The sequence below is a fragment of the Lacerta agilis genome, chromosome 4 (genome assembly GCF_009819535.1).
Source record: "Lacerta agilis isolate rLacAgi1 chromosome 4, rLacAgi1.pri, whole genome shotgun sequence".
Classification (NCBI taxonomy): domain Eukaryota; kingdom Metazoa; phylum Chordata; class Lepidosauria; order Squamata; family Lacertidae; genus Lacerta; species Lacerta agilis.
Genome location: NC_046315.1, coordinates 18,239,778 through 18,267,591, shown reverse-complemented (window position 1 = coordinate 18,267,591; position 27,814 = coordinate 18,239,778). Strand labels below are relative to the sequence as shown.

The following is a 27,814-nucleotide window of genomic DNA, read 5'->3' as shown; positions in this document are numbered from 1 at the left end:
GAAAGTCTGCATATTCAGTCGTAATGGATATAATCTGCACATCCTGTGTGTGGGAAGGAAGAATAAGGCAACAATTTGCACTGTCCTGGCATCTGGTACTGCCAACATCCTATAGTCAATGAAATCGATTAGGCTGTTGAGATACCAGGAAGTTCTACTGAAATATATGCAAATGTGGTTATGACTGAGAAAACTTAAATCAGGCCTCTGAATGTCATGTCCTCAGTGTAAGACGTCAGGAGAAAACTTATATACATATATCCCCCATTTTTCTGAGCTCCTCAAATCTATATATTTACCGTTTTCAAGTGTATCTTTGCAATGATGAGGGCTAGGGACATTTCTTTAAAATTAGATGCACAAAACAGTTCACAAGGATCTATCTGAACAGGCTGCACAAACGAATGCCCGCCAAAATACCCTGTTAGCCTGTAAGCTCTGCAACTTGATATGTAAAAACCTTATCACTGTTTCCTCTGTAAATGCTACAAAGGATAAAAATAGAACCAGGGCTGCTGCAGAAATTTCCTTAAAGTGAGCCCCGCGTTAGATCTCATTGCTAAACTTTTGAAAAGCTTTTCTGAGTCAGTAATTCTAAACGGCTGTTCATCAATTGACTTGCGCCGGGGCAAACATGTTATGACTTTGAAGACGAGCCCTTCCTACAAGTCTGAACAGTTGGCTTCCTCCCGCAGGAGACAGCTTTTAATCCTCAACTTAAAAAACAAAACAAAACAAAACAAAATCTGGACTTTCCATTTAAGGAAAGATTCATTTACAGCTGTGGTTCTTGGAAAAGACAGATGTTCAAAACAGACGATTACATGCACCAAACAGAATCTGAAAATGATATTTCTCTCTCTCTCTCTCTTTGCAAAGCAAAACCACCAATAGTAGTTACAGCTACTAACCTGTTAAGAAAAGGATCCGAACTATTTGTGGTCATTGTTCTCAGTTCTTGAGACATTCCAGGAGAGGACACTGGATTTTGCGGAACTCCATCCTGTTCCATGCTGGGAAGCTGACTGCGAAGAGCCAATTCCTGCCGACCAAGTTGTAGCCGCGTTAGTATATTCTGTGTACAAAGTTCAAAATCCATCGGCACCACTAAAGAACAGGCAAGAACAGGCATCCACACTATGCACAACCAGAAGGGTGCCCATTTCACCTTTGTTTCACATTGTCCCAGCACATATTTTAATGCAAATCCTGCAATAACAATAACAATTATTATTTTATCAATTATATGCCGCCCATCTGGCTGGGTTGCCGCAGCCACTCTGGGCATACCTATGTAAGAGTACAAATATAATTCCTCCCTCTAGTCTAGAATTCTGCATCTCGTCGCATACCTGCATTTGCAAAATGGTTCAGAGCTACACATACATATTCCAAGTAAATCTGATACAAATTGCCAAGGGAAGGGAAGGAAGGTGATCCTGAGATGGGACTGTAGAGTCAACAGGTTCTAACAACACGAAATAGGGGTTTAGCAGTGGAGGCACAGAAAGTCCATGTCTGCCTATTTAGCCAATGGCAGACAGGCAGGCTGTGGCACTAGCACAATCCTTTCACATAAAGAAGAGAGATTTCCAGGAGGGCTCTGAGTAAAAAAAATTTGGTAGGCCAAATAAGTTTGAGAACCTCTACCCTAGCCACTCATTGAACTGCTATGTTACAGGAGTCTGGAAGTTAAAATTGCTGGAGTTCTGGTTTAATAATTCCCACTTGAAACAAACCTGGAGAATTTCAAGAGCAGCAGCCAATGCAGTGCTCTTCAGATGTTGCTCTGTGATTTTCTAACACAAATTCCTAATGTGTACAATATCCTCTGTTTTTAGTATTTTCAGGAAGGGGGTGGATCTTAGACAGCAGTACTTATTATTCTGGGAGTAAATTAACTCAATGGGGCTTACTTCTGAGTAGACATATATAGGATTGCACTGCTGGGAAATGTATGGTACGTTTTTATTTCAACACTTCAAAAGCATATTGGAAAGGTTCAGATTTTTGTCCTTGTTTCAAAACTATGTACTATTCTATATATAAAACGTAACATCTGAAAAAAAATATGGCTGAAAACTATTTTTATTTCTTCATTGCTTTTTAAACAAAAAAAAAACCTATGTCAAACTTTTCTAACGGCCCTTGGGAAAGAAAGAGACTTAACACTCATTGTTAGTACAAAATTCTAATTTTGGATATTGAAAAATGAGCCAAAACAATCCATCAACCCCTTAGAGAAGCTACTCTAAAAATGAGGTTAGCTTTTTGAAAACTATCCAATTGGTCTCTTAAAGGCATTTAGTTGTGTGTGTTTCTCTCTCTCTAAAGAGTCAGAAGGTCTACATAACTTTACTGCTAGTCCCTAAATGTGAAATCCTTAGCTTGGTTTTTAAAAAAGGAGGGGAAACAAGCGTCTTCTAAACATTTCCTTTACTCAAAATTTCATTATCTGGCATTCCACAGTTCTGGCTTCTTGTATATTCATTAATAGATGCTACAAAAATCTGCACAAATGTCACAAGTAAAATACTTCACAGGATCAAATCCCCATGCTTCACTCAAGCTCAGCCAATAAATAAGCAAGTGTTTGGCTAAAGCCCCGTCTGAGCCACACCAGGAACCAAATTAGAACTCTGGAAAAACATCTACTCCAACGGCGAAGAAGTGAGCCTTCAAAATATGACTTGCTGTTTGTTTTGGGGGTATCTGACAAATCCAATTCAACCCTCACCCTTTAATATTTGCTTTAAAGGGTGGAATGTATTCCATATACTGTATAACAATTGCTATTTTTTAAAGTACCTATCTTAGTAATTAACATGTGCAAATCCATTAAACTATGTACTGTATCTTCCTCAGTTTGTCGGTGTCTAATTGCACTCAGTTTTTCCAAAACAAAATAAAAAATAAAAAAATTCCTTCTGCTGAAACATTTGCTAAAAGGCTTCCCTATTACAGTAACTCTGGATTCTTTAATGGTGCTGTTGTATATAAACGGACAAATCATTTACAGCCCAGCCAAAAACCAGGATTAACCATTCCCAAAATAGTTTTCCAATACTGGTTGTGCTTTTTACATGCTCCACCACAGGTGGAGAGGAAAAATCACATCGGGCAGCCTGACATTTCCAACATCAGAAAACAGTGGTATGATGTAGCCTATTAAGTTTTGATGGCATCAGATACCATCTATATAACACTTTTATATTTAACTTCTCTCGTAGTGAAGGAGACATTCTATCCAAAGCATTTATGGCAATCTACACTAATAAAGTGCAAGTGTCTCTGCGTCCAGTCCCTGTGCCCGTGGGATTGCGCTACTGCGCATGTGCCCCACGGACAGCCGTTGGGACTTGGAACGCAGAGACTTCGCGCCGCGTGCCACCCAACGACCCCGAGAGCAACTACGGTGCCTACCAGGTGGGAGCAAGGAAGCGCAGGGGCCCCGGGATCTCCGAGGGATCGAGCAGAAACCCCCAGGCGGCTCTTTCCTGGGGGCGGCCCAGCCACGAAGCATGGTGGGCGAGGCAGAGAGGGAGCCGGCGGGCGGAACGGAAAGGCCGCACGGCGAGGGAGCCGGGGGGACCCATGGTGGGAGCGAGCGCGGCCGGGCGGAAGACCGGAAGGTAGCGAGGGAGCACGGGTGGAAGCGAAGCGGCGGAGGAGAGAGAGCGATGGAAGAGACGCCGGAAGGAATGTTCTAGCGCCCGTTAATTTAACGGGTTTAAAGCACTAGTGAATACATAATTTATATCATTCCCATAAATGCTCTGAAATCACAATTCTTAAATCTTTGCACCACTGGATATTAAAAATTACTGCTCATGTTTGCAAATTCATCAACGTACTTTCTAGGACTTAAGCAGGCTCCTTAAATTTCCATTCCTAGTAATTTTTCACAATGGGACACTGGATACAACCCATAGTGATTTTTGCAGGAAGTGATCTCAAAAGCTGGCAGGAACCTCATATATGGTTCTATTGCCATATTCCCTGCAGGAACAAGAATGCAAAAACCAAATGCAAAACATTTTTCTATCAGCATATAGCAACATATAAATTCTCACCATCAAGACAAATAACAGGTGATATTAGATGGGCTTTAACAATAAGCTGTCTTCGCAAAACTTAATAAAAACATCACCAACAACAATTTCCCTTACTTATCCTTCACCATAGGGTCCCAGGGCGAGTTACAACGACGACATAAAAACAGCTTAAAATCGGTTAAAACAATTTACAACCAGAAGAATAGGAGAGGTCCTAAAATCCATCTCAGTTGTCATAGACCAGGATCAAATTGTGCATCTCAGAATCATACAACAAAAGCTGTACAATGAAGGTGCCAAATGTACCTTTGTGGGGAGAGATCGCCACTCCTTGTGGGCTTCTACAGAGAATGCCCTTCCCTGGGCTACCAACCCCTCAACTTAGAGGGAACTCTGCGGAAGAGGTGGTCTTTCAAATATTTGGAGGCTATATCTTTAGGCTTTGCAACACTAATTAATTTGAGCACTTTTTAATCGGACCCAGAAACAAACAAATAGATGTTCTGAAACAAGTAATAATAATAATAATAATAATAATAATAATAATAATAATAATTTATTATTTATACCCCGCTCATCTGGCTGGGTTTCCCCTGCCACTCTGGGCGGCTTCCAACAAAATATTAAAAATACAACAACACATCAGACATTAAAAACTTCCCTAAACAGTTGTGCAAGTTCTAAATGGGGTCCAAGCTTGTAATCTCGGATCAGTTGAAATTTCCGAGTCATTGTCCAGGGCAGCCTCAAAGAGAGTGTGCTGCAACAATCCAATGTGGAAGCTGCCATTGCATGGAATACTGTGGCCAAGTCACCTGTGGCCAAAGATGACCTAACTGTAGATGGAAATAGGCACTCCCAGCTAGTGACAATGTTCGAACGATACAAGTACCTTCATGCTAGTAGGAACCTGTTTCTTCAAGGGGAGTGCAACCCTATCCAGAACAAGCAGTCTACCCACCTTTCAGACTCAAGAACATGAAAAACAACCTACCTTATCAAGATTCAGATTCAATCTGCCCTATTCAATAATTATCCAACAGGAGTGCAAGGAAGGGACCTTTCCCTCCCTATGAAATAGCCTCTGCAGAGGGGGGAAAGTGCTGAAAGCTTACTTCTCAACAGGAAGTGAGCTAGATTCCACCTTGGTTGAAGGACTGGCCAAATGCATGTTCTAGAGAGGTTTATACTCTATTTTGTGAATGGAATCATGAAATCACACAACAGAATAAAGCAATTGCATATGGAATTGATTTACAACTATGTTTATCACGGCATACAGAATGCTAACCAATTCTATAAATACAGTAAGCCAACTGTAGGTATGTATCAAACTTTATTCTACTTTTTATGTGTCTGAATGCCACAAGGAATACAGTTGCCAAAAATGAATGGAAACTTCCAAATTACTTTCAGCAGAACTGCAGAAGACTCTCATTTCCCATAGAATTGGATTATGTAAATTTGATCCAAAATAAATCCACCCTACTAATGGCCCTAAATCTTTTTAATGCTATTTCTAAGCCAGGCATCCCAGATGTTTTGGGACTACAACTCCCATCTTCCCTAGCTAACAGGACCAGTGGCCAGGGATGATGGGAATTGTAGTCCCAAAACAGCTGGAGGGCCGAGTTTGGGGGTGCCTGTTCTAAGCAGCGGCTGTGGAGAACTAGCCCAATGCCAGGTAGGGGTTAAATTTTCTGACAGTTAGAACCCTCAGGGGCGGGCTCAGCCTGGGTATAAAACACCCCTCCCAGTGGTCAGTAGAGTGAGAAGTGTGGAGAGTTAGTTGAGCAGTGTGAGTCAGGAGTGAGAGCTGGGAGTTTAAGAGTCTGAGGTGGAAGTTAGCAGAGAGGATAAACAGATTGTGAAACGTGTTGTTATTGGCATTTAGTTAACTGTTAGAGGTAATAGGCCGGTATCATTTAGAGGTAATAGGCCGGTATAGGACAACTGTTATAAGCTTATTGAACAACCTTTTATTTATCAGCAACCACAAGCTTTGTACTCAATAAACAACTTTTTAGTTCACAATATCCTCGTCTGTGGTGAATGAAGTAAGCAGGATCCAGCTAGTAGTCTGGAGGGCTGCAGCTGGGGACCGTTTGTCGTTGGTGCAGCACTCATAGACCGTAAAATGTCCGGGGGTGGGCTGTACAGGGCGAAGGGCCCGCGACAGCGGCCCCTCTCTCCTACTGGTGGCCCATTTGCCCTGGAAATGACTGAACAAAGTTTCAGGGTTTGTCTGCATTTGAACAGTAGCAGATTATTTCAGAGAAGGACTGAGGTTCAAGAAATGAGGCCTGGATTATTCTACAGGATTATGTTCAGCCACACCCTTTTCCAGCATCATTGGGCTAGTTCCCAAGTCTTAAGACAACGAGCCAGTGATTGGCTAGTGCTAAAAAAAAACTGCTCATACCAACAGTCCACACACATGGCCAGTAAAAGTACTTTCCATTTGAAAGAAGCTCTGACCTCACAAGCCAGTTTGCATCTTCCATGTTTACACACTGCTCATGCCAGGTAGTTTAGCACAAGTCAGCCAAGGGCATTTGGCCAAAGTTACCTTTCTCTGCATCTTCATCCATGCAGACAGAATGCTAACAACTTCTCGCAAAACTACAATCATCTGCGGAGTCCTAAGACTTTCTCCTGAAACAAAGAGGGCGACCCACTTCGGTGTCATGGTGAAAATAGTTCACAGATGCTGAGTACTACCGTATATACGTGAGTATAAGCCGACTTTTTCAGCCCATTTTTTGGGCTGAAAAAGCCGCCCTCGGCTTATACTCGGGTGAAGCGGGCGGCTGCAAAGGGACAAGCGGCAAGAAAGGGATCCTTTCTTGCTGCTTGTCTCCCCTGCCCTGCCGATCCCCCATCTGTGCCTGCTCTCTGATCCCTCGTCCTGTGCCTGCTCTGTGCGAGGATCGCCTCCTCCTCCTCCTCCCGTCCCTTCTCCCCGAAGGGGAACAGAGGTAGCGACGGGGGCAGCGGGAGCAGGACAAGTTCACAAGTATCGAGCAGGCGCGCGAGCCGGCTCAGCCCCAGAGAGCCTGTTGCTTTTGCCCCCATCCCATCCCAGCTCAGTCCGCCATAGAAACTGCCCACCCTGAAACTACCCACCCCTGAAACCTTCCCAGAATCTGCTCCCTTAATTCCTCCCTGAATATGCCCCCTCCCCCTGAGCCCTCCCTGTAAAGAGACCCTTTCTTTCCAAGCCTTCCCTCTTAACCCCTGCCCATCCCAGCTCTGCCCACTGTAGAAACTGCGCTGAGACTCTATGATCCTGTGCCTGCTCTACCCCTGCCCATCCCAGCTCTTCCCACTGTAGAAACTGCGCTGAGACTCTATGATCCTGTGCCTGCTCTACCCCTGCCCATCCCAGCTCTGCCCACTGTAGAAACTGCGCTGAGACTCTATGATCCTGTGCCTGCTCTGCGCAACGCATCGGGGAGGGAAAAGTGGGGAGAAAGTGCTCCTCGATGCTTTTCCTCTCCTATGCCTTGCACAGAGCAGTCACTGCTCTGTGCGAGGATCGCCTCCTCCTCCTCCTCCTCCCCCCCCGTCCCTTCTCCCCGAAGGGGAACAGAGGTAGCGACGGGGGCAGCGGGAGCAGGAGGAGGACAAGTATTGAGCAGGCGCGCGAGCCGGCTCAGCCCCAGAGAGCCTGTTGCTTTTGCCCCCAGCCCATCCCAGCTCAGTCCGCCATAGAAACTGCCCACCCTGAAACTATCAACCCCTGAAACCTTCCCAGAATCTGCTCCCTTAATTCCTCCCTGAATATGCCCCCTCCCCCTGAGCCCTCCCTGTAAAGAGACCCTTTCTTTCCAAGCCTTCCCTCTTAACCCCTTCCCCCATCCCAGCTCTGCCCACCCTAGAAATTACCCACCCTGAAACTTTCCCAGAATATGCCCCCTTGCCCTTGATGCCCTCCCTAAATATGCCCCAACCACCCCTGAAACCTTCCTAGAATCAACCCCCTTCCCCCTTAATCCATTCCAGAATCTCCCCCCTTAATTCCTCCCTGAATATGCCCCCTCCCCCTGAGCCCTCCCTGTAAAGAGACCCTTTCTTTCCAAGCCTTCCCTCTTAACCCCTGCCCATCCCAGCTCTGCCCACCCTAGAAACTGCCCCCATCCCAGCTCTGCCCACCCTAGAAACTGCCCACCCTGAAACTTTCCCAGAATATGCCCCCTTGCCTCTCATGCCCTCCCTAAATATGCCCCACCCACCCTGAAACCTTCCCAGAATCTGTCCCCTTCCCCCTTAATCCATTCCAGAATCCCCCCTTAATTCCTCCCTGAATATGCCCCCTCCCCCTGAGCCCTCCCTGTAAAGAGACCCTTTCTTTCCAAGCCTTCCCTCTTAACCCCTGCCCATCCCAGCTCTGCCCACCCTAGAAACTGCCCACCCTGAAACTTTCCCAGAATATGCCCCCTTGCCTCTCATGCCCTCCCTAAATATGCCCCACCCACCCTGAAACCTTCCCAGAATCTGCCCCCTTCCCCCTTAATCCATTCCAGAATATTCCCCTTGCCCCCTGAAATGTACCCACAATATGCCCCCTTACCCCCTGAGCCCTCCCTGTAAGAGACCCTTTCTTTCCAAGCCTTTTATTGGTATTTATTTTTATTTTTGAAATTTACCAGTAGCTGCTGCATTTCCCACCCTCGGCTTATACTTAAGTCAATAAGTTTTCCCAGTTTTTTGTGGTCAAATTAGGTGCCTCGGCTTATATTTGCGTCGGCTTATACTCGCGTATATACGGTATATACTTGAAGCTAAATTTCCACTTAAACACACAGCGGCTCCCTTGAAGCCCAATTTTTCATTCAAAAAAAAAAAAAAGTGCTCCTGGCTTTTGAAAATATTTTTAATAAATCAAGTGTTTCAGATTTAAATACGAGGGACTGAACATAACTTAGGCACAGAAAAATAAAAGAACACGGCAAAAGCTAAAGAATCCCACAACAGTATCAGTTGCTAAGCACTCTTGATTTCATCACACCACATGTATTCAAAACCCTAGACATGTTTCCTCTATGTTTTAATTTACTCCGTATCACACACCTTACCTGTTCCATTGTTCCATTGTAATTTGTTACTGGCATGTTTCCTGTTTTCCATCACAAGAGAATCAATAAAAAACACATATATGTGAAAAATTAAAGTGGCAATAGCCACAAAAGATACAACAGTTAAGGTGGATTTGCTTTTCCAGTGAAAGCTAACCAAAATCGGAGCTGGTACAGAATCTTTACTTAGTCATAGCACCAAACTATGTTTATGCTTTGAGGAGCTGAGTGCTCCTTCACCTCCCTCCCCCTCCCGGCAAACACATAATTCAAGCGTTTAGAAAAGTGCCAACCTATGGTTTGCCTCAAGCCAGACCAGGAGCACGGAGTCACCACACGCAAGCAAAGGAAGCAGGAGGCTTCTCAAAAGATTGCACACATACCACCAAATTATGGTTTGGCAGCACATGAGAACAGTATGAAGCTTGCTTACCCATGAAAATAGCTGCTTATGTGAATGGACTAACATGGAAGGAGGGGATTCATGAAACAGTGCAGCTTCTCTTGAGCAGTTAGAAAATATATTGCCTGCAAATAATTGCTCACACAAGTGATCTGCTCTGTGCGTTTTTCCAATCACAGGAGGAGGAATAACAATCTACCAGGAGTCTTTCTGTGGCTATACTATTGACATGAATGGGCCATTCACATGAAACAGGTCGTAGTTAACTCCTGCCCATTTCACAATGTATACATGCTTCTGTCAGTCAACATACTGCTTTGAAGCTAGCTACATAGGACTCACTTTCTCCCTGGGGGGAAAAAGAGAGAAGAAAGCCTTGTTTATTTTTCTGAAGCACTACCTGTACGTAGCCATTTCTCTCTCTCTCTCTCCAGAAAATAACTTCTTAGTGTTAGATTGCATCAAGCAACTCCTTCATCAGTTCTGAACAGCCTAAAAACTGCTCAGCAACCCGGAATGAATAGTATGCGCTTCTGAGGTCTGGCAAAGGCTTTGAGCCACATTGGGAGAAGATGGAACACCATGACATCTGACTCAAAATCACTCACTCACACACTTATTAAAGCTTTATTATTATTATTTTGCTGGGAAACTGAACACAGAAGGGCTCAGTTTTGCACTGAAGTCCCGAGTGGACACACAACCTCACTATTCACAACACCACATGTAATATATGCAAACACATTGGGTGGAATATGGATAGACTTCAGGTCTGGGCTCTGGCGCATTCGCTCCAGGTCCATGGTTTTAGTAACAAGTAAAATTTGCCTAGTCTGCCAGGCCCACAGCCAGATGCAGGCGAGCAAACAGCATTTCAATAAAAAAAAGGTTATCAGAAAGAAGTCCAAATACTTTTAAGATAGATGTCTACCCATACTGGTTTTTACAAATGCAAATTCCTCATTTCAACTAACCTTGGTTAAAAGCATCAGCTACTTGACAACAGGACAGACAAAAGGGAATTACTTTTTCACACAGCACATTAGATTATGAGTGGCTGTGTGTTATGATGATTTTGCTATGACAGGCAGTTGGTGGGGAACGTGACCAAAATACTACTATTGCACTTACGTCCTTCTTGTGGGCTTCCCACAGGCACCCAAATCGCCAGGCTAGGAACAGAATGCATGGCTTAGATGGGCCTTTGGATTCATCCCAGAACATCTGTCACCATCCATTTGAAGCACATTATTATAGGGCAGGCGATGGCGACGATGTCCTTTAGTCCAAGAGCTAAGCTACATATTATGCAAATCGATGTGGTGGAGTCCTTCCTGGATTGCACTACTTTATAGACTGCAGGTAGGATATCGTATTTTACAGCTTTAAAGGAGTTGCTGCTGAATTGCCCATTACATCCAAACTGGCCAATCGGTTTATTCTTGGGAGTACATACCAACACAGCAAGAGCATTAGTCAAGCAGAGGCTAATGGCTATCGAGAGGCAAAATGACTTAAGTAAAGTCCCTCTTTTTTTAACCCCAGAGGAGCGGAGATACTTACAACTCCCAGCTAGGTATTTTACTCAGCTCGAGGTCCCATCCCACAGAAGGGCGTTCACACTGGCCCGAAATCATGTCCTGCCATCTGCCGTATTGGATGGGAGGTATAGGGGGGTTCCTTTGGGCGACAGACTCTGTCCATGCGACTCCGGAGAAGTAGAGACTACAGACCACGTACTTCTCCGTTGCTGCTTTTATAGGGCTTTACGGAATGAACTTATCTCTCCGCTATTATGTGAGTCTCCTGGATGTCCCGAAGAACACTACGCCCATTGGCTCCTCTCAGATGCCAACCCTAAGGTCACAGCTGCGGTGGCAAAGTTCTGTGCTGTCACTATTAAGCTTCAGTCCGCACAATTAGGTGGCTCCTGATCCTTCTTTTGATTTAAGTATTATAATAATCTGAATTGTTGACTTTTTAATTAATTTCTAAATTTATTCTTTTAAAGCAATAATTATTAATTTTAATGTACTTTAATTTTAATACGGCCAACCCCTTTTAGATCAAATCTCAGATCAATTTTAAATTGCACTTATTATTGATTCTGTATGTGTCTTTTTGTGTATGTATGTTCTGGTCGTTGACCGTAATAAAGTACTTACTTACCAAGATACGAAAAAAGGATCAGACAGAGTCTGTTGCTGATTTGCATCTCCAGCAATGAACATATTTTAGACCATACACTTTCTTAAAAGCGGTGGAAATTTAACACAACTGATACATAATCTTTCTGTATTCCATTAATTCCATTGTTTTCCTTGATAGGTATTTTCAGTGATATGAAAGAGCCTGTTTTACACACATTATTATTATTATTCCCCTCCCCAAAAGGACTGTCCTCTTAAGGGCACATTTTAGCCATTTTGTTTCAAGGCTCAGTAGCCAGCACAAAAGGCTGCAAGCAAGGCAGCATGCAAATGTAATACAGTGATACCTTGGGTTACATACGCTTCAGGTTACAGACTCCGCTAACCCAGAAATAACGCTTCAGGTTAAGAACTTTGCTTCAGGATAAGAACAGAAATTGTGCTCTGGCAGCGCAGCGGCAGGCCCCATTAGCTAAAGTGGTGCTTCAGGTTAAGAACAGTTTCAGGTTAAGAACAAACCTCCAGAATGAACTAAGTTCTTAACCCGAGGTACCACTGTAGTATGATAGTAAGCCCCACTTAAGATTTTGATCGCTGCATCACCTTAAGACCTGCTTGTGTAGACTGACAAAACACAGACTGATGACGTACAATCCCACTGATGACGTACAATCCAGGACAGACTAGCATAGATTAGCAGAATGTATAATGGTCCTCAGCTAATACATTGCTTGTTACAAGCATTTTAATATGGTAGACTGTTAAAAGGGGGGGGGTGAGGCTTGTAGTGGAGATAACTTAAGAGCTATTAAGGTAAGCAGGCCAAGCAACTGCAAGTAGAGCACAAAATCTTCAGGTCACTAACCAAACTGATGTCTGGGGAGTGGATTCCCCCCCCCTCCTTCACAGTGTGTGGCAAGGAGTGAGTTTACTTTCATTGTAAAAACAACCACCACTCTACATAATGACTTCCACCTTACGATTTGATTCTGTGTGCTGCAATCCAGATTCTATCCCAGGCGGGTATTTTTACTGGGGGTGCAAAACTGACTTCACTCTTCTAGCTGTGGCAGAGTAAATGTGTGCCAAGTCTACACCAGACCATTTCCATTTGTTTGAGGTCAATGTGCACGAGCCCAATAGCTCAAAAATGGAAAACATTTTATTTCTGCAAATTAATGGCATACATTAACGTGGGAGGGGAAGTGAATCACCGATTTTATAACACTAGGCAAGGACAGGCACCATCAAAACAGGCTGCTGCAGAAACCTAAAGGAGAAGAGAGGCGGTGCTCTGTTCCAACATTTTAAAGAATCAGCATTGGGTTATTTTGCTCATCTGCTTGCCCTAAGGTAGGATATCTTACTTACCTAAGCATTCAGTAGACACCTGCCAGCTCAGCCTGTTTTTCTTTAAAACTTTCAAGGAAAGGTGCTCTCTACAACTTACCTGGGCAATTAATTTTGTCGCCGCCCCCACCCAGCTTCTGTTTGAACCTTTAAAAAAATCTACCCCCCTACAGTTTCAAACAGTTACTTCTTGACCCCTGTGATCAGTAGAATGGATGAACAGTTGTTTAAGAGTTGTCTAACCTTAAAATGTTTTTTGAACAAACGAACCCTGTCAACATGCTTCCTTAATATTTCTTTAGAGCAAATATTTGCTGAAACCCAACTTGCCAAAACCTCTGTATGCTGCTTGTGGGTTTCCTCTGCGTTCTTTCAAACGACTTTCTTCAATTAGCCAGAATGGGTTATACAAGGACCTAGTACTTATGGCAGTATTACTTCCCTGTTGATCCAGGTAAGAAGATATAAGGAGCACTAAGAGGGAGAAGGGATTGGACCACTTTTGGCTCCTGACACATGAAGCCAGGCATGGAAAATCATGACTCACTCATTAAAATGGGTAATCATTTGTATAAGATTAACTTGAGGGGTAGCCATTGTGGTGTCCCCCTTTCCCGATGTTGCTGGACTACAACTCCCATCATCCCTGATGGGACTTATGATCAAACAATACATTGAGGGTATCACTTGGCTACCCATAGTTTAGCTGTTCTTTCCTAAGCCATACATCATATACAGGTGAAACTCCAATAATTAGAATATCGTGGAAAGGTTCATTTCTTTCAGCAATTCAACTTAAAAGGTGAAACTAATATATGAGATAGACTCATGATATGCAAATCATCAGCTGTACACCATAATCATCACAATTATAACAAACAAAGGCTTGCCATATCTCGCTTTGCATGTCATGAGTCTATCTCATATATTAAACTCCAGTAGCTAATGAAAAGAATTGCTTACATAAATTGACTTTTCCACAATATTCTAATTTTTCAAGTTTCACCTGTACATGGCACAATGCAGTCATACCTCATGTTACATACGCTGCAGGATGCGTATGTCGGGTTACGCACCGCGGCGACCCAGAAGTAACAGAACGCATTATTTCTGGGCTCGGCGGTTCGCGCATGCGCAGACGTGTCAAATGACATCATGGGCAGAAGTGCCAAATCACACTGCGCACATGCGCAGACATGGCACTTCATGATACGGACATCACGGGTTATGAACGGGGCTCCGGAACGGATCCCGTTCGTAACCAGAGGTACCAATGTAAAAGAAGGGCAATTAGGGTGTTTGTTTGTCTCAAGTCAGAGATTACTTTTGCCCAGCCAATAAGCCAATAATATCTCCTGAGACTTGTTCCCACATTGCACCAGTAATGTATGGGGGGTTTAGATAACCTAAGTCAGTGGTTTTTGTGTGTGTGCACGCGCACACAGACACACATGTGTGGACCACTTGCAAACTGCTAAGCACTTAATGATTTTTTCTGCCTGCTGTAGAAATTGTAATGTACTGTTCTAGATGCTGTGTGATTTTTAATTTTATTGCTACATGTATCGCATTCTATTGTATTCCAGAGATTTCAAGTTGTAATACAATAACATACAATATATGAAATAACAGAAACAGTGAAAATGCTATTAAAATCATTATGACTAGTTAATGCAATGGATGTGTCATTTCCTGTCTTTAAATCTGCAGACTCCTGAATGAAGCTCATGGATCACTGGTGGCCCAGGGTTCAAGATTTCAGAACCTCGGACCTATTTTTTCCCCATGCAATGTGCTTCCTCCCTTTGCCATGGGCAGATGATGCAGGCTATCCTGTGACAGGAGAACTAGACTTGTTGTGCTGACACAGTAGAAGAGGATGGCTTGACTTTGTGGCAGTTTGAATAAAGCACACAGCAGAATTCCTACCTTTCCAAGGAAAATATAATATAAGCAGTTAAGTTAATAAATAAATAAATCTTGGGTTTATGGTAAAGCTTGGATCCAACAGCTTTGGTTCTCACACACATTCAGAGAAGGATGCCAAAATGTGCAAACCGCAGGAGTTGAAAGGCCTGACAAATGTATTTGAAGGCAAGCAATTGGCTCATGATGCCAAACTTGAGAAGATGGAAGAAACTGCAGAGCCACTAAAAGGTACAGAAATGAGAATGGAGGTGGCAAGGACAGAACACAGCAGACAACACAGTGTAGTTTTGCTTTGGTTTCTGTCCCTTGTCTGTTACACCGAACAAAGGAATTTATCAAAGGAATTTCAAGCACCTTTAAATATAAAAGCTTAAAGTTTCTTTAGCTAGCACCAATATGGAACATACAGCCTACTGGGATCAATGTTTCATGTCTTGCAGCTTTAAAGACAACTGCAAATATGAAAGGTATATTTGATATTAAGAGTTCTGCTAAAAAGGAAAGGAGGAGGAGAAAGAACTCACGTGGATCAAATTTCCTTTTCCAATCATGATTTAATCAATCACTTTATAGATCTAGGAAGTATTTCTTCTCAGATGAGACAATTTTGGATGTTGTGATCTTCCTTTCTTCTATATCACCTTGTTCACAATCTTATCAAGAACTTAGCAGAATTCTACACTTATCTCTAATTCCTGCTACCTGCTTACAGCACAAAGAGAGATAACCTATCAATTCTATGATTCTATCATGGCCATTATTGCATAGTGGATCTTGTACTAAATAGCTTAATATGTGAATTCCAACAGGAGATGAAGCTGCGCTTTAGATCTCCAAGTGCCTCTGAAAATGTTAGACCAAAATCCTTTTAAAACACAAAATGCTAAATCAACAGGATCTCACTAAAATGTAGAAATCGGAGTCAGCATCACTAAGAATTGGAGTCACAAACAGAAGCAGTGCTCAGCAAAAGATAGCTCTAAAACTAACAGAAATATTAGGCTGATTATCTCTAATAAAAGCAAAAAACCTGATAAAGGGTATCAGCATTGTGATGTCCCAATTCTCGCAGTGAAAGAAGGAAGAAAATATTGTGCACTTTGCTTAGTGATGCTCCTAAGCTTTACAAGAGCCTGCAATGGGAAGTTTAAATTGGCCAAATCCAACAGCTTGCCCTGACAAATAGAAGGCAGCTCTGAGTATAAAAGCTCTGGTGGTAACGAATTCCAAGCAATAAGGGCCTTGGTAGATTCTCCAGAGCTAACAAATGAATTTACTGAGCCAGATTCCACTATTTACTAGAATCGGATTATTAAAAACAGTATGGGGCGAATAAAGCACAGCACTGAGGTTGAGTATGTTGTTCTGCACACAGAAAAACAAAACTTCATTGCCTGACAGCAGAGCAAAGCCCATGAACTGATGAGATAAAAACAAACTACTGGGTTGAAGCAGCAAGCCAAAGTGAGTTGGAATGCCATGTGATGACACATAAAAGATCATGAAGACAAAACCAGTGTGCTGTAGCAGATGGAATGCTGGCCTGGGCCAAGGAGATCAGAGTTTAAAACCCAGCTCAACTATGAAGCAAAGCAAATGATGTTGGTGAAGCCACTAACTCTCAGCTCCATATTTCTGAGAATTTTTTTGTTTAAGGGACAACCACATCTATGTCCCCCTGAGCTCCTTAGAACGAGGCCACTTCTATGATGAACAGAACAAAGTTTTCAAGAGTTCAGCTTGCATGATGTTGTGTTGCCTCGCTCCCGCTGTAGCCTATAAAATAATAGTTTTACTCAAGGCTCTGCGGCCACCACAAGAAGGTAAAAGAATCCAGGTCTGCATCAAGCTGATGTTATACCCTTTTCACTGAACAGCTAAAATTATGAGGCATCTCAGCTGCCACAAAGGGTTTTTGTGAGATATCAGATTTGTACAGCAAATCTAAAAATGAGGGGAAAGGCAGTTAATATAAAAGCACCTACCAATCTTGATATTTAGTTGAGCTTACTTGATAACTGAAGTTTTATGGCTGTGTGTCCATGTTGAAGCGAAAGGAGCTAGAACACTGTTAGAGGAGGAGGAAGATTTGCAAGACTGACTGGGAGCCATACTGAATAGTGCTGATGCAACATATACTCTTGAAGCTGGAACAGAAATCTTGTCTTTTCTTCCTACTGGAACATTTTAGGAGTGCTGAGGTCTCAAGTACCCAAGAGAGAACTTTACAGCAATACAGCTTTGTCTTCAGCATTATTCCTGGCAGTGAGAAATGCTATCTGGGAATCACAGCATCATGTTTGAGGAAAAACACAGAGCAAGCAAGACGGTGTATTTTATTCAGCCAACTAGCCAACTAGAGCTCCTTTTTCAGGCATGCTGAGGTTACTGGCAGGCTGTGGTTCATAAAATACAAACAGCTTCATATAGCCCAAGCACCATGTACAGCTGATCTAAGTTAAAAAATGTTTCTTATCTTGCTGAAACATTTGTTAGGAGCCTACCTGACGTTTTGGAGAATTTGCTGTGCTGGGATTGATATTCCGCAATGCCTAAGAGTAAAAGAAATAAGATGGGTAAGCATTACTCTTTTTGTCTTTTCTTTTTTTGCTGAGCGTGGTTCGGGTAGCTAGGCTGATTTGACAGACACATCACTCTCTTAGCATTCTGACGAGGCAAGTTCCTGAGACTGAGACAGCCAAAGATGACAAAAGGGTAAGGGAGTTAAGAGCTGACAAAAGCTGCTGCATAATGGAACAAGACACTTAGGGGTGCTTACAGAGCACACGAACACATGTCATTTAACAGATAGGGGACATCAAGGTAGAGAACACGGTCTGGCCTGAAGTTAGTCAACTTCTCAAGAGGAAGTTACCAAAGAAGAAATCCAAAATTAGAAGCCTTATCTAAAAGCATGCTGGCACTGCGGCATATGAATTTGTTTGAGGATTAATAGCAAAGCAGTTATAGGAAAAGCTTAGACCATTTCAGCTGAAAAGACCCTTCTTTTTAACTTGTCCAGAGAAAAGTCATCATCAGTTTTGTTTTTAAGGAAGTGACACACATTCTGCAATAATCCAGTTTACACAAAGTAGTTGTGCCTGCAAATATTCCTTCGGTACAGAATGTAGTGCGAGAGTTAGACTCCAGAATAAGGGCAGTTAAAGCAAGAGGCGATGAAGTCAAAAGCCTGAGGAAGCGATCTCCCAAGAGCATGAAAATATTTCATGATGCAGGACCCATCACCCAAAGGGGAAAAGAAACTGAAAGAGGTTAGGATGTCTGCGATGCCCCATAACCTTCACAAAAGGTGATGCCAGACATTTGAGACAAGGAGCTAATCAATAATTAGCAAAAGATCTAGGACAGGAAGCGCTGATTGAGAGCGACAGTTCTAGAAGGTAAGCTTAATTGTCTCTTTGGGGTTCATGCCTCCAGGGTTATTAAAAAAAAATTAATGCGAAAGCAGCAATCAGCCTACAACCACATTGGAAAAACCATTAAAAGCTTTTAAAAACTAATTAAAACTGAAGTGAAAACACTCACTTAATCCAGTTTGCTTTTAAGAAAGCTAGGCTCTTGAGAATAGCTTGCAACATACACATTGCCTAATGCAGATGAATTCTCGCAGCCCACCTTTCTGTCTCGTAAATCACAGCGAAGCTGTACATAATGGGATGCGTGTGTGTGTACCATTAGCACACTCACATCAAGAATCTTTATCCAGTGCCAAGGTTTAGTAAAATGCTACAGTGACAAATTTCACATTTGCTTAGGGGGCGGGGGGGGGGGATGAAGTGGTTGCTCTTAAATAGGTATTGTGAAGTAAATCCATGGTGCCCAAATCATGAATCCAGTGACAGAGTTCATAACCTGGAGTTCTCATGAACGGTTCTGATTTTGTCAAATCGCAACTCATACTTAACTTACCACTACAAGATGTGATGATGGAAATAGGTATGGATGGCTTCTTTTTTTAAAAAAAAAAAAAAAAAGGTGGGGCGAACTCTAAAGACGTGTCTATCAATGGCTATAAGCTACGAGAGCTAAAGGAAACTTCCATGTACAGAGGCACTATACCTCCTAAAACAAGGATGCTAGGGACTGTTAACAAGGCCAATATCTTCATGCCTTGCCTGCGAACTTTCAGAAAAACTTGGTTGCTGATGGAAACAAAGCAGTAGACTAAATAGCCCTACAGCCCAACTGCAGTTCATATGTCCTTATGGACCGCTTTGTTTTTACAGACACTGTGGGAAGCATTTTAACTACAAAGGAGTTGGAGGCCTCAACCCAACAAGGCCAATTCCATTTTACAGGCTCCATCCTCTGTGAAGCTGGAGAACTCGGTAGGACCAATTTTTCCATGCAGAGCATTAATAGCTTTTGCAAAGCATCTCAGCAGGTTGCAGTCCACGTGGCAGAGTTTTAAGTGCTGAAAAGAGTGCCAATGCTAGGAAGCATTGCAGGAGAGGTTGGGGGGGGGGAGACCCACCTTGCAACAGACGTATTCTGAAGAGCCAGTTGACCCTGAGATACATTCACAGCTGTGATGGTCCTGTCTGCTTACAGCAATGTCACTTTGCTTGGGCAATTTAGTGGAGGAAACATTCCTTAGAGTGCATAGGTCTGAATGCATACCTTCCACACGAAAACAGGTACCTCTTCCTTCCTCCAAACTATTGATGCTTGCTGGAATTAAAGTGGGTGAGCACAACGCCACCCACACATGCACAAGCAGCAATTTATGTTAGAGTGGAAGCGCTTGTCTAACCTGCGGCCTCACCTGCCGAAGCAGTTCTTGGTGTTTCAGTCGCAACCTCTCTTTTTCCATCTGTAGTTGCTGTAGCCTCATCTGCTGCTGTTGATTGGAGTTGCTGCCCCCCAGCACTCCACCAGGCGGACTTTGGGGGGCTATTGGGGGTGGCTGCTTCACGGGAGCGCTTTGGCTGATTCTCTGGCTCATTGCTGTGGAGGCAAGCAATAGGGCAGACATTTTAAAAAGCAACTTGAAAGCCGTAGTTCAGAAAGCTATCCATTTGTGTTTCCAAATGGATTTAAGGTAGACATCCAAAGTAGTACAGTGGTACCTCAGGTCTACGAACAGCTCTGTTAACGAACTATTCGGGAAACGAACTCCACAAAACCGGAAGTAGGTGTACCGGTTAGCGAACTTTGCCTTGGAAGACGAACGGAAGCTGACTGGTGAAAGGGCACCGGCAGCGGGAGGCCTCGGTAAGGAAAGTGTGCCTCAGTTTAAGAACGCTTTGGTTTAAGAACGGACTTCTGGAACGAATTAAGTTCGTAAACCGAGATACCACTGTACATTATCATGGCCCAAAATGTGATTGTGTAACAGGCTTCATGGATCATTTTGGCATAAAGGTATAAAATAAGTAGTGGAGAGTTTCATTTCAAAATGGCAGAAGCCACAGACAAAGATATGGCTCAACTCAAGCTTGTTGCTTATTTCTACTTGAGGCTGCTTAGATTCTGACAATTAAGCTTGACAGGTCTTGCTTCATTACTTCTACAAAGTTTCTAGCCCTCATTGCTGCCCGTGGTTGAATACATTCATGTAGCATCTGTGGTGAGCTCTGATAGAGCAACATTTGCAGTCCCCCTATTCATTCATTCATTTTTGCTTTCTACCCATCTAGTCATTTCTACCCTTTTCTAAATTCCAGTGCTACTGAAAACAGCTGTTGCCGGAAGAGTACCAGTTATACACTGCACAAGCAATTTATGTGCAGTGATAAAAATATTGTAGTAGATCTATCTCAGTCCATAACTTTCCAATACACATTTATTGTGGGTTTTTTATATACTCTGAGATTTTTCAAGTACCCAGTATGTATTTATTATATTCCTGTGCCTCCCCATAACCACTGGGCAGCATACATAAAATGCTAAACATGGTTTAAAAACCTAAAACATTCAATTCTACTACAGAAGAAGTGTTGTGGGCTGTTTTCTATTTTATTTATGCTGACAATTCTTTGAATGAACTGGCAGGCCACTTAAGACTCTAGATTAACTTTCACATCTCAAATATATATAATAGAAGTAAACACTGAAGCACCATTCACAGCATCATCCCAAAAATATCAGCCTTATGGTTGCTCTAAATCCAAACTGCGAGGAAGGTGTTCAACAGAATGGAGCATTGTAGTACATTTTCTCATCACAGTTTCTCAACACATTTAATGCCAGAAGTTTAAAAGGAAGGAGATTTGCAATTATGGGTGGCAAATGGTAAACATAAGATGATTCTGAGATGAAGTACAGTGGTACCTCGGGTTAAGTACTTAATTCGTTCTGGAGGTCCGTTCTTAACCTGAAGCATACTTAACCTGAAGCACCACTTTAGCTAATAGGACCTCCTGCTGCTGCTGCTGCGCCGCCAGAGCACGATTTCTGTTCTTAAGCGGAGTTCTTAACCTGAAGCGTACTTAACCTGAAGTGTACTTAACCCGAGGTACCACTGTAATCTGAATTTAAAGCAGCCTCTCGCCTGTTAGTATGCATTAACTCAGAGAGCCTCTGTTCTGAACACCTAGACATTGTAACTAGCTAGAATCCTTGCATATCTTTCCCCCTTTTTCATTTTCTTTTGCATTAAATCATGGGCAAATCATATACAATTGCTGTGTGCTATAATCACAAGCAGAAGTGGAAATGGAAAAGGAAGAAAAGGAAGACTTCCGGCTGGCGACGCCATAGCGGGTGGTCGGGGCTGCTTCGGCTGCGAGGCGCCCGATCCATCCCGGGGGTTAGGAGCCCCGCAACCGCAAAGCGGGGCTCCGGTTGGGGTGCGGGAAGAGCGTCCCGCACCCTGGGCTCCCCGGCTGCGCCCACGGAGGCTCCGAACCCTTCCCTTGCCCCCCCTGTAAAGGGGGAGTGGGGGTGAAGGGACAACGGAGCCGGGCTTACGGGGATATGCCCCAACCGGGATGCAAATGCGGCGACAAAGCCCGCGGTGAGCGTCTTAGTTCTACCTTTGAAGAATGGAGCCAAAGGAACCCGGTGGTCGTGAGTAACTAATTTGACCAGAAATCGAGCTTTTGGAACGATCCGGGGGGAAGGAGAAAGGCAGCCTGCCTTCTTCCCTTCGAGTTAAAGAAGCTAACCAATTTGAGCAACTGCTGCTACAGGACTGCTACAATGTGCTTAAAATTGATACATGAGACTGGCAAACTTTTTTCTTGGGAAGTAAATTAGTGGAAAATATCTCCATTTAAAGTTGCGGTATCTGCGCTCCAGTTTAGGAAAATGGCGATGAACAGAGAGGCAGGAGTAGAAATTTGATACCCACTTCCTCCCCCTCTACCAGTATGCTGGGCTTCGTCCTTGAACTGGTACTGAACTCTGGACTAACGGACGAACAGAGGCTCACTGCTTTGAAGGTGGAACTGCTGTACAGGAAAGTCAAAGTCTTGTGTGGGGGTCTGAAAGAGAACCAATTGCCCACAGAGGAGGCTTTTAAAACTTTTAACACTTTGGAAGAAAGTCTTGCCAAAGAGCTGAGAGGGTGTCTGGGAAGATGGAGAGAAATGAGTGAGCTACTTCGGAGAAGAAACTCGCCTTTTGGGGGTGGCAGTCCCAAGGCGACGGTAAGATTTGTTATATCCAGTCCCCGAGGTGTGAGCTCGGGGGCCAGGGACAGAGAATTATGGTTTCTACAAGAAGAAAAGGAATGCTACAAAGAACCGGAGAAGCTGAGAGACGACGAGATGGACATCCTGGAGCTCGTGGCAAGGAGAGTTTTGGACTGTGCCTGGATCTGTGGACGCTTGGAGAGGGAAGCCACAGGGAAATTCAGTGTTGAGGCCACCAGGAGAAGAATAATGGACAGAGGGGGTGTGGGGTGAAACATTAAGTAAAATTTGAAGTAGCCTGTCATGGAATTTTGAAATCGGAGGGTGAATACTGTCAACAATCTTTCTGTTTTATTTTTTGTTTGAATATGAAAGGAGATATTTTGAGTTACTATGTTATTAGCAGCAGTTTAAAGGATAGAAGAGATAGATATGATATAAATGATTGGTGAAGATTTCAATGGAAGAAGAATTATGATGAGATATTACTACGATGATGCATTGTTAGTTAAATGTTGAATATATAATTGTGTGTAACTATATAATTGAATTTGAATTTCAGGAGAAATGGTTATAAAATAGATTAAGGATATGAACTTGAAGGAGAAAGGGCAGGGGAAGTCAATGGTCAAGATATGGAAATAGAAATTTTCTTTTTAAAGAAAAGATGCAACAAGAAAACTAGACACTGTTTGTATTTGTTTTATCAATGTAGTTGTTTTGTATTTGTTTAATTGTAGGTGTGGGTGTGGGTATATGTTGTTATAAGAAAAAGGTCAATAAATTCTTATAAAAAAAAAGGAAAAGGAAGAAATGCAAAATTTAGGAAACAACAGCACAAAATAAATTCCTGTTTGAAAATACAAATATGTGTGTTTTTTAAAGAGAGAGAGAGAGAGAGAGAGAGAGAGAGAGAGAGAGAGAAAGGAAAAGGAAAAGGAAAAGAAATGCTTTTTGAACGTCAAAATGCTGAAGAAAAGGACAAATCCTAAAACAACTCTGTCTTGGGTTGTGTTTTGGGATGCACCCACACCCAGAACTTTTACCAACCAGGGATCACAAAACTGAAATCTTCTCTTAGCTGATAGAGACCATGGATTTAGATAATCCAGCGAATTCTCACAGTGAATTCCACAACAGGAGGCCCTGCACTGCTTGAAAAGCCAATTCTGAAACGAGGAGGAAGTTAAAAACTAGTTGCTCATACTGTACGAACAGTGGGCTCTTTAAAAATAATAAATAAATGAAAGCCTCAATATGCATGTTCAACTTTCCTTGTGTGCATCAAAGGCAGCTGTTAAGATCATGGCCACAACACAGTTTTATTTTGATGTCTTTTAAGTATTTTGTGATCCAAATCTCTCCCTACTGCTGAGAACAACCATCTTCCCATATATTTTCAACCAGAGCAGTCTAATAAAAGGGGAGAACAAACTGAATTCAGAACAGCGACGGTCGGGAAGATAGAAAGCAGGACGCCGAGATGACAGTTCCTCCCTGGGGAGGCTCACTTCACAATTTGGTTTACATCAAGAGCTCTCAAAGTCAGTTTAAACTAACCAAGCACTTGGGCAGCAAGGCTGCTATTCCGATTACACGTTTTAGCCAACTGGGCTGCTCCTAGGTCATAGAAACAAAATACATTTGACGATAAATATAGGCTCATGTAGAAATTGTGCCAGTTTCCATTTCGGTTGTAAATAGACAGCCATCGGCCAGCTCCACTGGGCTGTAGATCAAACCCAGGCTATTTATAGGCATGTGGCAAAAAATAACCAAACACTTTCAATTCCTTGAACATATTCTCAGCCAGTTCCAAGACACTCAAATGATTAGCATTTATGAGCGCAATTGCTCCAGAAACATCTCCTACAAGAGGCAAAATAAAAAAGTAACAGGGTGAGATTGGGGGGCTAGAGGCACATGGGGACTGCCATGATTTTATGAAAAAAAGGCAATGCCCCCAACACCTTTGCAGTGCAGAAGGGACACGTTGCTTTAAAAAATAAAAATAAACCACCCTGAATGAATACATCCAGGCTTATCTGAAATCTACCAGGGTTCAGTCTGCAAATGGAGCACATAAAGAAAAATTAAGAATGTCTTCATTGCGTTATGGGTTATTATACAGCTAGCCAGGGCTATTAAAAACTAACCAGGGGTTCAGCTTTGGGAAACACATTTGTCTGTGCTATTAAACATCCTACACTTGGCAAGCAACACTTTTTATTGGGGTGGGGGGATAATCTGTGACCAATCAAAGGAAGAGATGTTGCACAGCAAAACCCATAGAAATAAAGCCTTAGCTGTGCAACCATCATATGGAGCGCCCATGTTTTTACGTACCTTCAACTCCACTTTGGAGGTTCGAGAAAGACATCTAATGATCTTTAAATATTTAGCTCATTTTTAAAGTCTGCCCAGACGGAGAAGGTGGGGGAAAGGCAAAATGACTTCCTTTATCTGCTAGAGCTAGGATTTAACCAGCTTCCTGTGCCTTACTTTCATGGGTATCGAGGAAGCATTTAACTATGAGGCTCAACACCCACAAATGGGGCAAGTAACAAAGACCTCACAGGCAGACAAGGAACAAAAATGTCTTTATTTCAAAGAGGAAAGAGAGGGATTTAGGAGGAAAGAGGGATTTGGGAGTAAGGAATGAGGGGAACAGCATTTTATAAGACATACCATTTAGCTACATTATGTTTCTTAACAATCACACTTTAGTAAGTTAACATTTTAGGGCAGAATACAGTCTCTTCAGTTTTTCTACTCTACATCTGCATCTTGGATGAAGTTTTAAGAATATTCTATAATCAGTAGGAATCAGGATACTAAGAATACCCCACCCCTTTCTATCTCAAAAGCAAGGACTGTGTCGTTCTTGGTCATATCGATTGGTTATCTTTACAGAGAGTGGGACAAAGGGAATGCAAACTATTATTTATTAAATTTCTATACCGCCCTTTGTCAGAAGATCACAATATTTAAGACTATTAATATTCTCTGCAATGCAAAATTCAGCAATATCTTGCATTTAATGCAGGCTGCATTTGCTCCTTTCAAAAATACAGAGCAAACGTAGGCAGGACCCTGGCATTTTTGCTCCTTTTACATAAGGCTCTCACTGTTTATATAAATCAAGTAAGAACTGGTCCCCTTGTATTCTCCACAAAGGAAGAATAATAGAAGTTATGACTAAGCTGTTTAACTTTGAAGTGTCAGCATAGTACACCAACTTCAACTGGCAAATCTGCAATTTATATTTTGCGTTACAAGTATACTATAACTTTCCATCCTCACATAGGAACTGTGCATGGCACCAAGAGCAATTAAAATGCAGGGGAACTTTTGGTATAGTATTTCTTTTCATTATGTTTAAACAATACCTTAAACATTTTTGCTTTTGAGGGCAAGCCTGACCCAATGCAACCATTCAATCCTTTGCACTGGGGTAGGAAGCAGCTTGGGTGGGTGGAGGTCTCCCTCTGTCCAGCCCCAAACTGGCCTTTGTCCATAGAGTAATGCTAGCATCTCTACTCCAGGTGCAAGATGGTGGAAGAAGCAATGATTTTCATCACCTGCCAAAAGCTCCTGAACAAGGCATTTGGGAGGCAGGGAGGGGCTGACCTGGCCCTGGATCCAGAGCCAGCTGCACTGGCATAATTTGGCAACATTGAGCCCAATCCATACCTGATTGCCAGGCCAACACTAGCTTTGGTGCAGCCGAGTAGGGTTTTGTTTCACTCACTTTTCACACCAGCTGATGTGAGTGGCAGGACGAGGATGCAGCGGAGGCTACACCATTCTGTCACACACACACACACACACACACACACACACACACACACACACTTCTGCCCAGATGGGATTAGGATTAATATCATGTGACACAGGGCTACTTACTTTGGGGAACTTGAAAGCACCAATTTTCTAACTGTCAACCCCCTCTTGTATCCTTTGAACCACCAGCAGTACAGTCATTCGTACCTTGGTTGTCGAACGGAATCAGTTCCGGAAGTCTGTTCGACTTCCAAAAACCAAGGAACGGCTTCTGATTGGCTGCAGGAGCTTTCTGCACTCAATCGGAAGCCACGGAAGCAGCGTCGGATGATCAACTTCCAAAAAACGTTCGCAAACCAAAACACTCACTTCCAGGTTCAGGCATTCAGGAACCAAAACGGAAGAGTACGAAGGCGTTTGACAATCAAGGTATGACTGTACTTTAGAGGTACAGTTCTCTGAATGTGAAGTGTTCCTGTTGAAAGACGAGGGGTGTTTTCCTGTTCTGAGTACGTGGCCCTAGTCCAGGGATCAGTAAACTTTTTCAGCAGGGGGGCAGTCCACTGTCCCTCAGAGCTTGTGGGGGGCCGGACTACATTTTGAAAAAAATATCTGAACGAATTCCTATGCCCCACAAATAACCCAGAGATGCATTTTAAATAAAAGGACACATTCTACTCATGTAAAAACACACTGATTCCCGGACTGTCCGCGGGCCGGATTGAGAAGGCGATTGGGCCACATCCGGCCCCTAGGCCTTAGTTTGGGGACCCCTGGCCTAGTCACATGCTGCCAAACATGCATGCTTGCCACTTCCCTATGGTTAGATTCTACTCCAATGATGTCTTGAGATAGCAACAGGCTGATCGTGCAGGTACAACTCATGCCCATGTATCCTAGTCACTGACACTGTGCACATATCATAAGCATGATTTCTTCCTTCAAGCATTACAGCAGCAGGATGGGATCCAAGACAAAAGGAACTGGCAGTTGTCCTTTTCTAATAATGAGAGGCCTGGCCTTGCTCCACTCACCTTCTGGGCCCTCAAATTATCATGAGAATTGAGCAAGTGTTACCTCTCATACACCCTACCTAGTTATACTTCACGTCTGCTGCTACTTTACTTGGAGAGGCTTCCTACAAAAACCACATATACTGTAAAATGGAGATGAAGTACCCAGACATGTTGCATCTTTCTCCAGCCAATGTGTCAAGAATTTATAAAGAAGGTCATTAAATTTTGAACGGTTTATGTAAGACTACCCACCTAAGCAGCTGAAAGGGTGAGCAGCTGAATCAAAAAGAAGCTGGAATGTGCAAACAAGATGCTTCATTTAATTACCAGTGCTTGTATTCCACTGAGAACAATACAGGGAAATGAGGACCACTTCGTGATCCCACAAGTTGGCAAGGAAGGGGAATTCCTTGGTGGCCGAGTCTCAATGTGTTTGATTTCTCTTGTTCCAA

At 43.0% G+C, this 27,814-nt stretch overlaps 1 protein-coding gene across 8 annotated transcripts in view; it reads right to left on the bottom strand.

Annotated features, from left to right (window-relative positions):
• The window catches only part of YAP1 (Yes1 associated transcriptional regulator), an 84,984-nt gene that overhangs the window by 6,040 nt on the left and 51,130 nt on the right, over window positions 1-27,814 (bottom strand). For 2 of the 8 annotated variants that reach the window (XM_033146174.1, XM_033146178.1), the window contains 3 exons: window positions 19,740-19,933; window positions 17,470-17,517; window positions 912-1,042 (listed from right to left, as the gene is read on the bottom strand). In XM_033146174.1, the coding sequence (XP_033002065.1) occupies window positions 912-1,042; window positions 17,470-17,517; window positions 19,740-19,933 (373 nt within the window). The remainder of the gene's footprint in view (window positions 1-911; window positions 1,043-17,469; window positions 17,518-19,739; window positions 19,934-27,814) is intronic. The other 6 variants (XM_033146175.1, XM_033146180.1, XM_033146176.1 and 3 more) reach the window with 3 other exon arrangements.